General features: G+C 32.2%; 1 protein-coding gene across 1 annotated transcript; it reads left to right on the top strand.

The window, feature by feature from the left end:
• Positions 1–10,128: 10,128 nt before the first annotated feature.
• LOC130969095 (non-legume hemoglobin-like) lies at positions 10,129–12,934 on the top strand. Its single transcript, XM_057894675.1, has 4 exons — positions 10,129–10,301; positions 10,986–11,100; positions 11,403–11,516; positions 12,607–12,934. Exons 1-4 carry the CDS (start codon positions 10,207–10,209, stop codon positions 12,733–12,735), a joined length of 453 nt encoding a protein of 150 aa, XP_057750658.1. The 5' UTR covers positions 10,129–10,206; the 3' UTR covers positions 12,736–12,934.
• The last annotated feature ends 615 nt before the right edge of the window (positions 12,935–13,549 follow it).

The raw sequence follows: 13,549 nt of genomic DNA, 5'->3' as shown, positions 1-13,549 counted from the left end.
AAATGTTTGTTTATACTGCTCAAATGTCTTCGGTCAAGCAAAAAGGAGACAGCTTGGAAATCCCTAATTTGGGACAAATGAAGAAAGCAATCTCTGTTCACCACTACTGTACATCAATGGTCAAGATTGTTTCTTGGGGACCAAGAAGTATTTCAAGGGTTCAGATTGGGCTTCACTATTGAAAATAATTTTCTTTGCTTTCCTGAGGCTTTCGGTCATGAAAGAAGGTCAGACTAAAACTTCTAATTTGGGAATTAACTGGAAAAAAGGTGATGTGGTGTGTGAGTAAAGCACACAGATCAAGGTGTTGACCTTGGAAGAAGAACCAAGCAACATGCAATGAGATAAAAGAGGTTTGCTGTTCATTCAGAAGGCAAGGAGAGATAACCAGTGAACTTGAGGTGTTTGTTCTGAGAGAGCTCTTTGAAGAAGTTCAACTAACTGGACAGTGTAACCTAATCAAAGGTGCATTCCGCCAGTATGAAGAACTAAATCAGAGGCTTGCTAATCTGGTTTTTCGCATAGCACAGAGGCTGTTGATGAAGTCAATCTCCTTCATGTTTTTCTGATTGTGATGTACTTTTCTAAGCTTATCTTTCTGTAATTTCTTGAGAGAAAAGGCATTGTGAGAAAGCTTGAGAAAAAGCCAAGAGTTGAAAAAGGCTGAGTGAAACACTTGAGAGAAAAGCCTAGAGTTATTTTCAGATTTTTTTAGGTTGGTTAAGTGTCTTGTATCTTGTACCTATTTGGTATTCCTTTCTTAGTTGGGTTAGCACTAAGAGTAAATAGTTAGGTGTTAGCATAGCCAATGTCAAGTTAGGCTAGAACTTGAGTGTGAAATTGGTGTATGTAATACTGTTAACTATAGTGAAATTCTTCCATATTTGTGGAGGAGACTGGATGTAGGTTGCATAGCACAAAGCAACCGAACCAGGATATATGCTGGTGTTAGCCTTTTCTTCTCTGTCATGTTCTGTTTTCTGATATTCATGAGACAAAAATAAATTGTCTCATAAATTTCCGCTGCTGTGTTCAAACAGAATCAGATTTGTAACTTTGCTTAAAAAGGGTCAAAACAGCAATTAAAAGGAAGGCATAGATTCAACCCCCCCTTCTCTAAGCCTACCACAACCTTCAATTGGTATCAGGAGCTAAGGTCTCAAGAATCAAGCTTAACCGCTTGGAGCAAAGATCCAATGGCGAACAACTTGGGCACAACCACAATTGCATACACCCTCACTGAAGGTCAGTCAAACAATCGACCACCTTTCTTCAACGGGAAGAACTATTCCTACTGGAAAGAAAGGATAAGGATCTTCATCCAATCCATTGACTACAACCTATGGAAGATCGTTGTGAGCGGTCCAAAGATCCCAACAAAAACAAGTGCTGATGGAGTGGTAACTCCAAAAGAAGAAGCTGAATGGAATGAAGATGATAAGAAAAAGATAGAGCTGAACGCTAAAGCAATCAACCTTCTTCACTGTGCTATCAGCTTTGAAGAGTACCGGAAGGTGTCTAGATGCAAGACAGCCAAAGAAATCTGGGAAAAACTCCAGGTTACACACGAAGGCACTAAACAAGTCAAAGAAATGAGGATTGATATGCTGCGAAAAGAGTACGAGATGTTTAGCATGGAGGATGGAGAAAGCATTGATGAAGCGTTTGAGAGATTCTCAATCATAATCAACAACCTTGATGCTATGGGTACAAACTATGCAGAACAAACCTTGGTGAGAAAACTCCTTAGAAGCCTCACAAAAGAGTGGGAAAACACTGCCACTGTCCTAACCGAGAGTAACAACATAACTCCCATAACCTATGATGAGCTGAGAGGAAAACTCCTTGCCTATGAAGCCACACACACAAACACAGACTCAAAGAAAAAGGAAATAGCCCTCAAGTCACAAATAGAACCAAAAGAGAGTGAGTCTAGTGATGGTATTTCAGATGACGAGCTTTTGTTTTTTTCTAGGAGATTTAGAAGGATGTTGAAGAGCAAAGGAAAATACAAGGGCTCAAGTTCAAAGGAGCACAAGATAGACTTGAGCAAGGTGACGTGTCATCATTGCAAGGAGGCTGGACACTTCAAGTCAAACTGTCCAAAGCTCAAAAAGGAGGACAAAGGAAAGAAGGAAAGGAAGAGAGTACTCATGGCAGCTTGGGAGGATCTTGAGAATGACTCAAATAAAGAAGAAGAATCAGAAGGAGATAACAAAGACTGCTTCATGGCTGGAAACAACAATCTTGATGAGATTTGCCTAGCATCCAAGAACAAAAAGGACATGTGGTATATGGATAGTGGATGTTCAAGGCACATGACAGGAAGATCAACCTACTTCATCAAACTAAATAAGTATGATGGAGGTTTTGTGACCTTTGGAGATGATGGTAAAGGTAAAATCATTGCTGTTGGAAAAGTAGGTAATGAGCAATCTACTTTCATTGATGATGTGCTTTTGGTATGTGGTTTAAAGCACAATCTTTTGAGCATAAGTCAGTTGTGTGATTTAGGATATTTAGTTGTTTTCAAAAGGCTTGAATGCTGTGTTGTAAATGAAAAGACAAATGAATTGATTTTTGTTGCCAAGCGTTTCAATAATATGTATGGACTTACTTTGGATGAACTAAAAGATCAAAATGTAGCTTGTCTCCACTCTAAAGATTCTGAAAAGTGGTTATGGCACAAGAGATTGGGTCATGCAAGTATGTTTCAAATAAACAAACTTGTAAAGAAAGAATTAGTAAGAGGTCTTCCTTTGATAAAGTTTGACAAAGACATCACTTGTGATGCTTGCCAAATGGGAAAACAAACAAAAAATTCTTTTAAACCAAAGAAAGACATATCTACTAAAAGACCACTTGAGTTGCTACACATTGATTTATTTGGTCCAACAAGAACTCAAAGCCTAGGTGGTAAACATTATGGTTTAGTAATTGTGGATGACTATACTAGGTTTGGTTGGGTTTTATTTCTTGCACACAAAAATGAAGCTTTTTCGGCCTTTGAACCTTTTTGCAAGAAAATTCAGAATGAAAAGGATTTGAAAATCTCTTCTATAAGAAGCGATCATGGAACTGAATTTGAAAATAATTTGTTTGAATCCTTTTGTGAGGGACTTGGAATATCTCACAACTTCTCTTGTCCAAGGACACCACAACAAAATGGTGTTGTGGAAAGAAGAAATAGAAGCTTACAAGAGATGACAAGAGCTATGCTTTGTGAGAGTAATGTTCCAAAATTCCTTTGGGCTGAAGCGGTTAACACGGCTTGCCACATTTTGAATAGAACAATCATAAGGAAATTTTTGAAGAAAACCCCTTATGAACTTTGGAAAGGCTACCCACCAAACTTAGATTACTTGCACATCTTTGGATGCAAATGTTTTGTTTTGAATAACAAAGAAAATTTGGGAAAATTTGATCCAAAGGCTTATGAGTGTTTGTTTGTAGGATATTCCACAACTAGTAAAGCATATAGGGTTTATCATCAAGATGCTAGAATTATTGAAGAGTCCATACATGTTATATTTTGTGATACTAACTTGGTGCAAAGTATTTTGGAAGATGGTGATGCAGGAAATCAAGCTCAGAAGGATGATGAAGCTGCTCAGAATCATAGAAAAGAAAATTCAGGACAAGCTGAACCAGAAACAGCAAATGCTGAAAATTCAAGAGACAATTCCATTTTGTCTCATGAATCTGAAAGAAATTCTGCAGACAGCAGCATACAGAATCCATTGGTGACCGAATCGGCCTCCAAGTCCACCAAACCTCGTGAATTGAGATTCTTGAAGAATTATCCTGAAGAATTTGTAATTGGGGACGTCTCTCATGGAGTGCAAACTAGGTCTTCCACTAGAAAGGCTAATGAAGGTTCAAACATTGCCCTCCTCTCACAAATGGAGCCTCAAAACGTCAAGGAAGCCCTCAGTGATCCCTCTTGGATTAAGGCTATGGAGGATGAGCTTCTTGAGTTTGAAAAGAACCAAGTGTGGACATTGGTTTCAAGGCCAAGTGGAAAGAAAGTGACGGGCACCAAGTGGATATTCCGGAACAAGTTGGGAGAAGATGGTAGCATTGCAAGAAACAAGGCAAGGCTAGTGGCACAAGGATATGACCAAGAAGAAGGAATAGACTTTGATGAATCCTTTGCCCCTGTTGCCCGAATGGAAGCCATAAGATTTCTCCTAGCCTATGCTGCATTTTGTGGTTTTAAATTATACCAAATGGATGTGAAATGTGCATTTTTGAATGGTGTGATAGATAGAGAAGTATATGTGGAGCAGCCTCCTGGTTTTGAAAATAAAGAACATCCTAATCATGTTTTTAAATTGTCTAAAGCTCTCTATGGTTTAAGACAAGCCCCTAGAGCTTGGTATGAGAGACTTAGCTCTTTTCTTTTGAAAAATAGTTTTCAAAGAGGCACCACTGATACAACACTATTTATCAAGAATTCTAATGATTCTTTTATTTTAGTCCAAATATATGTTGATGACATTATTTTTGGATCAGCAAATGAATCCCTTTGTACTGAATTTGGAAAGCTCATGACAAGTGAATTTGACATGAGTATGATGGGTGAACTTAATTTTTTCCTTGGACTACAGATAAAACAAACTGAAAATGGTATTTTCATTCATCAAGAAAAGTATGCCAAGGAATTAGTTAAGAAATTTGGTCTTGAAAATGCCAAAACCATGGGAACTCCCATGCACCCGAATTCTAAATTGGATAAGGGAGAAAATGAGAAAGATGTTGATGAGACTAGGTATAGAGGGATGATTGGTTCTCTTATGTACTTAACCTCCTCTAGACCCGATATTGTACAAAGTGTTGGATTGTGTTCTAGGTTCCAATCCAAACCTAAAGAGTCACATCTTTCTGCGGTTAAAAGGATCATTAGATATGTTCATGGCACATCCAACTTTGGTCTTTGGTATCCTAAGACTGATGATTTTTCTGCAGTTGGTTATTGTGATGCAAATTTTGCTGGTGACAGAGTTGATCGAAGGAGCACTTCTGGTTTATGTTGCTTCCTTGGAAAGTCCTTAAATGTTTGGTCAAGTAAGAAGCAACCAACAGTGGCCTTATCCACTGCAGAGGCTGAGTATATAGCTGCTTCTTCTTGTTGTTCTCAGCTTTTATGGTTAAAAACACAGCTTGCTGATTACAAATTAAAGGCTGAAAATATTCCCTTGATGTGTGATAATATGAGTGCCATTAATATTTCTAAAAATTCAGTCTTGCACTCTAGGACTAAACACATTGAAGTGAAATTTCACTCAATAAGAGAACATGTCCAAAAGGGGGATATTTGCATTCAATTTGTTAAATCAGAGGAGCAACTAGCAGATATCTTTACAAAACCATTAGCTGAGGACAGATTTTGCATGCTTAGGACTAGTTTAGGAATTTTAAGCTATGATTCATTGTTTGAGCTTTGCTGATGTGTTTGTTAAGTCTTGGTCTCACAGGTTCGAATGAGACAATTCTGGGCAGAAGAAGAACCATCACTCTGCACTTTATCTTCTAGGCTCTAAACCTTCTTGGAATAGGATTCTGAAATTTTTTCAAGAATTTTCTTAACTTGCTGCAAATTGCAAACCTATTCATGTATTGTGCATGTCTTTTCTACATTTCTCATTATCATCATTTCAATTTTTGAAAAATTGCAACTTCTGTTTTAATTGTGCTAATGTCTTGTTTGAGAATTCTATTTTGCAGGTCAAAGAGACATTTGTTGAATAAGAAATGAGAGATCTGGTTTTTGTCGTGTAAAAAAAAAAATGGACATGGACCATGCTTGAATCTTATTATACATGTGGTCTCTTTTTGTTTTTGAAACCTTCAAGTGATATGAAACTCTCTTTTTGATTCTAATGATTTTTTTTTTACCAAGAATTGGTATTTGAACATTGTGAGTTTTGTTATATAACTATGGTGTTGCTGGTTGAAATATGATCTTTATTTCTCTTCCGAATTTTTTTGTATTTCAAAACGCAACATCTAGCTTTAACATGCCTCTAACACACTATTTTGCAGGTTCTGTTTTGTTTTATTTTTCCCACCTTGATAACAAAAGGGGAGAAAAATGCATATATGAGGCTTGATAAGACATAAGACTTACTGAGATTATTGGATATTATTTTTTATTAGTCTTGTGTTTGGTGACTGACTTGGGTTTATGAATTGAAATCTGTTTGACTTGTTTGTGAATTGAACTTGACTGACTTGTTTGTGAACTGAACTTGACTGACTTTAAGTCATTTGAACTTTATGTTGTGCTGGTGAATGAACTTTATGTTGTGTTGGCATTATTGTTTGTGTCCTCAGGTTAAGCGTTAAGCATACATTAAGGGGGAGCAACTCATATGAAAGAAAGGGAGAGAACATCACGCTAATTTGGTATCATCAAAGGAAAGTCTCTAACACTTTCTTTCAGGGATTAAGGTGTTGTTTTTGTTGATCTTGCTTATTGTACACCCTTGATGACAAAAGGGGGAGTAGTTGTATGAATTGAATTGAATTTAGTAGCATTGAATTGAATTTAGTAGCATATGGCATATGAATATGAATTTGCAAATTTTGCTGTTGCTGTGCGTGTTTGGCATGAGAATTTGCTTTGCTAATTTTGCTGTTGCTGTGATTTTTTGGCATGAAAATTTGAACTTGCTTTATATGATCTGTTGCTGTTTTGCCTTTGTTAGTCTTGATGCTCTGTTTTGGTTAAAACTTGAGCTGGATAATTGTTATTATTGCTGAGATATTTTGATTCAGTTTTGGGCTGAACTTTTGGCTATTATTGTAAAATCCCTTAGCTCTGTTTCATGAGATGTTATAACTGTTTGAAACTATTACTGTTTGCTGCATCCATGGACAGTATATAGTATTTTATTGTGTTCCCAATAAGTATATGCAAATAGGAAAGAAGAGAAGAGCATAATTCTAGGGGGAGCAACACAAAAGCAAGTGACATCATTCAAAGGGAGGTTTCTTAACTCTATTCAAATTCAATTCCTTTTGATAAATGATTTAATTATGTTTGTCATCAAGGGGGAGATTGTTGAGTTAAGAAATTAACTAAATTAATTAGTGATGACAAACATTATTTTTGGGTAAAATAAATAATTAGTGTTGAGTGTTAATAATGATATGTTACTAATTATTTATTAAACAATGCAGGTCAAGACTTTGTCTAGCAGCCCAAAATGGAATAAAAATAAAACATCAAGGCTAATGGGCTGGTTAGTCAAGTGGAGCCCAAAAGAAACAAAGCCAAAGAAACCAACGGGCTGAATATGAAGAAAGCAAACCCAAGCCCGAAATGCTTACCCAAGTTGATCCCACCAAGCTTCTCATACAAGATTGAAGTCTTCACTCTCTCTTATTGCTTCGGTCAGCAACAAAATATTAGAAAGAGAGCTGTGTTCCCCCTGCTACTTTTATCAGAGAAGAAAGAAAGAGAAAGTTTAATCATAAAGCAAATATCTAATCACCCATCAAGTTGAGTTAGAAATTAAAAGGTGATTTATTTCCATTTGCATGCAACTTACTTTCTTCACTTCATCTCAAATCTTCTGGCTTACCATTTTTGGATAAATGGAAAAAGTGTTCTCTGATCTTCACTGCTGTGCATCTACGGTCATATATGTGTCTTGGGGACCAAGTTGTTTTTTCAATGGCCAAGATCTGGGATTACCATTGAAAATGTTTGTTTATACTGCTCAAATGTCTTCGGTCAAGCAAAAAGGAGACAGCTTGGAAATCCCTAATTTGGGACAAATGAAGAAAGCAATCTCTGTTCACCACTACTGTACATCAATGGTCAAGATTGTTTCTTGGGAACCAAGAAGTATTTCAAGGGTTCAGATTGGGCTTCACTATTGAAAATAATTTTCTTTGCTTTCCTGAGGCTTTCGGTCATGAAAGAAGGTCAGACTAAAACTTCTAATTTGGGAATTAACTGGGAAAAAGGTGATGTGGTGTGTGAGTAAAGCACACAGATCAAGGTGTTGACCTTGGAAGAAGAACCAAGCAACATGCAATGAGATAAAAGAGGTTTGCTGTTCATTTAGAAGGCAAGGAGAGATAACCAGTGAACTTGAGGTGTTTGTTCTGAGAGAGCTCTTTGAAGAAGTTCAACTAACTGGACAGTGTAACCTAATCAAAGGTGCATTCCGCCAGTATGAAGAACTAAATCAGAGGCTTGCTAATCTGGTTTTTCGCATAGCACAGAGGCTGTTGATGAAGTCAATCTCCTTCATGTTTTTCTGATTGTGATGTACTTTTCTAAGCTTATCTTTCTGTAATTTCTTGAGAGAAAAGGCACTGTGAGAAAGCTTGAGAAAAAGCCAAGAGTTGAAAAAGGCTGAGTGAAACACTTGAGAGAAAAGCCTAGAGTTATTTTCAGATTTCTTTAGGTTTGTTAAGTGTCTTGTATCTTGTACCTGTTTGGTATCCCTTTCTTAGTTGGGTTAGCACTAAGAGTAAATAGTTATGTGTTAGCATAGCCAATGTCAAGTTAGGCTAGAACTTGAGTGTGAAATTGGTGTATGTAATACTGTTAACTATAGTGAAATTCTTCCATATTTGTGGAGGAGACTGGATGTAGGTTGCATAGCACAAAGCAACCGAACCAGGATATATGCTGGTGTTAGCCTTTTCTTCTCTGTCATGTTCTGTTTTCTGATATTCATGAGACAAAAATAAATTGTCTCATAAATTTTCGCTGCTGTGTTCAAACAGAATCAGATTTGTAACTTTGCTTAAAAAGGGTCAAAACAGCAACTTAAAAGGAAGGCATAGATTCAACCCCCCCTTCTCTAAGCCTACCACAACCTTCAATAACCATAATCAATACTAAAGCAAAACAACAATCAATACTAATATTGTCTAATAATACCAAATATTTAAATCAATACAAATAACACAATATTATACATTAGTCTAAAGTCTTATGCATTCTAAACATAAAATATTAATTAATTATAGTCTTATAATGACTAATAACACAAAATATTAAGGTTTACAATACTTAAATTCCACATAAGAATAGTCATGATCCATCACTAATAACACAAAATATTAATTGTGTATAATGATCGAACTATCGGGCCGACTTCGGGTGACCCGAACTATGGTCCAGGCCCGACCCGAAATAATGACCGGGTCTATTTTTGATACCCTTACCCGACTCTAAATTCAATGAAATCACACCAAATTAGTCTCTAAAATATTCGAAACCGGACCGAACTTTCAAACCGGACCGGATCATGTGCACCCCTAATTTAATCATTGCTATGATATCGCAATTGAGATTACATATACCACAATATACATTTATGTAATACTTAGAAAGATTAAAAAAAATAGTTTAAATTTATTTTATTTAATATTTATTAATTATAATGACAATTAATAAATACTAAATATAATCAATTTTTACTCAATAACTTGAACTTTAATATCAAAATTCTTTCCTTTCATTTTTAATTTTGATTTTAATATTTTTTATTGAAAATAATTTAAAATCTTAACTCATCTTTTTAATTATTCTCTAAATTTTTAAATAAAAAATCTTGAATTTTTTTATATTTTTAAAAAATAACATATATGTTTACATTTTTATTCATTTAAATATTAAGAAAATAATTAAGATAACAAATTAAAGTTCTTAATCATTAATTTTTTACTAACACTTAATTTTCAAATGTTAAAATTAAATAACATGACTACAATTAAAAAAATATATATGAAATGAAAAATAATAAAACTCAATGAAAGATGGATACATTTCAAACCATGCTCTAGGATTGGCCAAAACCATTATTTTATTTTTCTCCTCGCCGCATACAGCACCTAGTATTTTCGGCATATGATGATGCTGAAACAATAATCAATCAATCAATTAATTAATTAATTAATTAATAACTTAATCTAAAATAACAATTAACAAAGCGTGGCAGCCACAACCATATAATATTAAAGAAAATGGCTTCTTGCTAGCTCCATTATTGCATGCCATGAAAAGCCAACAACTACTTACATTATTATATTATTGTACTCTCTAAGTTATCACTCTCTAATATAAATACCTTGTGTTTATATCCATATTATGTACTATTCTCGTCCATTATTATTTCACTTCACAAAAACACAAGACCTTATAATTAATTAGGTTTAATTAATTAGTAATCATCATCAATGGAATTCACTGAAGAGCAAGAAGCCCTTGTTGTCAACTCATGGGATGTTCTCAAGAACAATTCTGCTGACCTTGGTCTCAAGTTTTTTTTGAAGTAAATTAATTAACTTTCTAAAACTCTTATAATAATCGGATTGATTTTTGTTTTTTATTTTAGGTTTAATTATTCTGTTATTTTTTATAGTAGTTTTGCGAAATTTTTAATTAGATCCCTATACTTTTTTTTCTTTCAATTGGGTCCTTGTACCAATTTTTTTTAATTAAGTCTTTTTTTTATAGTAATTGACTTAATTGTATAGGGACCCAACTAAAAAAAATTGGTGTAGGAACTCAAATAAAAGGAAAAAAAAATAATGTAGAGACTCAATTGAAAAAAAATTTAGTGCATAAACCTAATTGAAAGGAAAAAAAAGTATAGAGACCTAATTGAAAATTTCGCGAAACTATAAGACCAACAGAGTAATTAAACCTTTATTTTAAGCACAACTGTGATTTTAACTTTTTTTCACAAAATACTAAAAATAGATAATATATAACTAATTAAATGAAAAATAGAAATCAATTTAAAAGCTAATATATTCTTTGTCAATATCAATTAATTTTTTTTTTAATTTTAAATCTCAAATCTGAAATCGAATTCTCTAAAAAGTAAGAATTAGAAAATAATTTTATAATAAAAAATAGTTAATAGTGACTAATTAAAGTTGCTTTTGCTAATTTGATTTCAGTTTTACTCATGCTAAAAAATTGAATGGTTATGAATAAACTTCATTTGCAGAATATTTAGTGCTGCTCCAGCAGCTACAGCATTGTTCTCATATTTGAAAGACTCAAAGGTTCCGTTGGACCAAAATCCTAAGCTCAAGACTCATGCCACCATTGTTTTTGTCATGGTAAGCTTTCATGTTAAATTCTGTATATACAAACTGGTCAATGGAATTAATAATAACCTATCAATTTATGTAAAATTACATAATTAAGTTTTGTCACTTATTGGTATAATTAATTTTACGGTAATACTAGAAAGACAAAAAAAAATAGTCAACTTGCATTGTATTATTTAGTATTTATTAATTATTATTTGAATTAATAAATATTAAATAAAATAAGTTTTGTTTTTGGCTATTTTTTTATTACTAAACATTTTTGTTAATTTTTTACTTGCTATGAACATCTTAATTATTGATGATGGCAGATTGGTGAATCAGCAATTCAACTCAGAAAAACTGGAAAAGCCATGGATGAATCTGACTTGAAACATTTAGGTGCTGTTCATTTCAAATTTGGTGTACTACATGAGCATTTCCAGGTGGATTTACTCATATTAATAACTTATAATTTATCACTAAATTTAAACTTTTATCTAACATAACATCTAATTGTTGATTATATAAACATGCATGCTTTTCCACAATACTCATCAAAGATGTGTATTTATATTCATTATTGATATCTGATATATATGGATTTAGTTCTTTAAATTATTATTAGATTTTTATTTTTTTTATCATTTTTTGTTGTAACGAGTTAGGATTATATATAAACCACTTTACTTTAATCAGTGTTTTATTCAAAACGTATTTAATATTAGAGTAATAATATCTTAAATCATCAGTTCCCAAAAAATTTTAGTGGAATACTTTAATTCTCAATAAATTTTAATTATCAAATAAGTTTTTAACATTTTATTTTATTAGCAAATTAATATTCACGTCAAATAATTTTGATAAAAAATTAAATAAATTCGTCTCTATAATTATTTAATAAAAGCATAACAAATTAATTAATATCTCTATATTAATGAAGCCATAATATCTTAAATCATTAATTTTCAAAAAAATTTAGCCGAATACTTTAATTCTCAACAAATTTTAATTATCAAATAAGTTTTTAATATTTTATTTTGTTAGCAAATTAATATTCACGTCAAATAATTTTGATAAAAAATTAAAAATAAATTCGTCTCTATAACTTTTTAATAAAGACGTAACAAATTAATTAATATCTCTATATTAATGAATAATCCAATGTGAAAGCTAATTTAATCAATGAAACAAAACTTTAATTTAAAAATTGATTTAAAAAATAAAATTTGTTAAAAACTAATTAAAGTGTTGGAGTAACTTTTTTTAGACAACGATGGATTTGGGCTATTACTTATGTTAGGTATAATTAATAATTTTCTTGAATAACATGAACAATTACCAATTAAATCAAAATATACTACATCTCCAAATTATTCACCTAAAATTTTAATATTAGAATAATTATTCGCATGCCTAATGAAATGAATATCTGATATATCCATTATTCAAGTTTAATATTTTCATTATATACTTTTTCTTATAATAATTTTGGCCCTAAGAATTAATGATATATGGTATTGTTTGGTAATTAAGGTGGCAAAGAAGGCACTGTTGGAGACAATAAAAGAAGGAGCAGGTGAATTATGGTCACCGGCACTGAGCAATGCATGGGGAGTAGCTTATGATCACCTTGTTGCATCCATTGAATCTCAAATTAAATGAAATTAAATGAAATGAAATGAAACTCTCATCGTTCATCAATTAGCATATGGAAGACTAAACTCTCTTCCCATCCACTCAAATTGAATAAGATTGATATTGCTATGAGAGTGCCGAATTATATTTTATTGTGTTATGTTATTTGAGTTTGATACCTTGGAAAGAGGTTGTTAGCAATTTAGCATTTAAGAATAATTAAGTCACTAAATCAAATAGCAACTTTTTTTTTCCAATATTTATATATGTTTATTCTATTTTCTTTTCTCGTCTTATCCACTCCTAACTATACTCTAAGAAAATGAAGTAATTATATTAGTGTTATATCACTTTCATCGTAGCAACTTTAAATAGATATTTTTTTAGTATTATTTTTTATTTTTACAGTAATTAAATTGACTTGAAATTAAAATTTGTATTGAATATAATTTTTAAAATAATATTGATATTATTAAAAAAATATCGTATCATTTTAAAGAAAGACCAATAATAATATAATATAATTACTTATATATCTATTAAACTTATTAGATAAATATTATAATGTTGTTAATAAATTAAAATGAGACTAGATAATATTAAAGTGACAAATCTCATATTAAATATCAAATTAATTTTTATGATACATAATCCTACAAATTACTTATGTGATAGTTTATAGAACCTAAACTAAAATTAAACTAAAATCAATAATATTAGAGATGCTCTCATTATCATCCACAAAATTTGGGATTTAAAATACCAAAATCTTATTTGTGAATAATATATATATGAAAAAAATATTTCATATACACTAAAAAATCACTCCTATCAAATTAGT

The sequence above is a fragment of the Arachis stenosperma genome, chromosome 3, assembly GCF_014773155.1.
Source record: "Arachis stenosperma cultivar V10309 chromosome 3, arast.V10309.gnm1.PFL2, whole genome shotgun sequence".
In the NCBI taxonomy this organism is placed as follows: domain Eukaryota; kingdom Viridiplantae; phylum Streptophyta; class Magnoliopsida; order Fabales; family Fabaceae; genus Arachis; species Arachis stenosperma.
This window is presented reverse-complemented; position numbering and strand designations above follow the sequence as displayed.

Excerpts from the sequence above, each read along its gene's own strand:
- LOC130969095 (XM_057894675.1), top strand. The coding sequence starts at position 10,207 with ATGGAATTCACTGAAGAGCAAGAAGCCCTTGTTGTCAACTCATGGGAT. Across the intron at positions 11,101-11,402 it reads CCACCATTGTTTTTGTCATG|ATTGGTGAATCAGCAATTCA; the intron begins GTAAGCTTTCAT and ends TGATGATGGCAG. Across the intron at positions 11,517-12,606 it reads TACTACATGAGCATTTCCAG|GTGGCAAAGAAGGCACTGTT; the intron begins GTGGATTTACTC and ends TTGGTAATTAAG.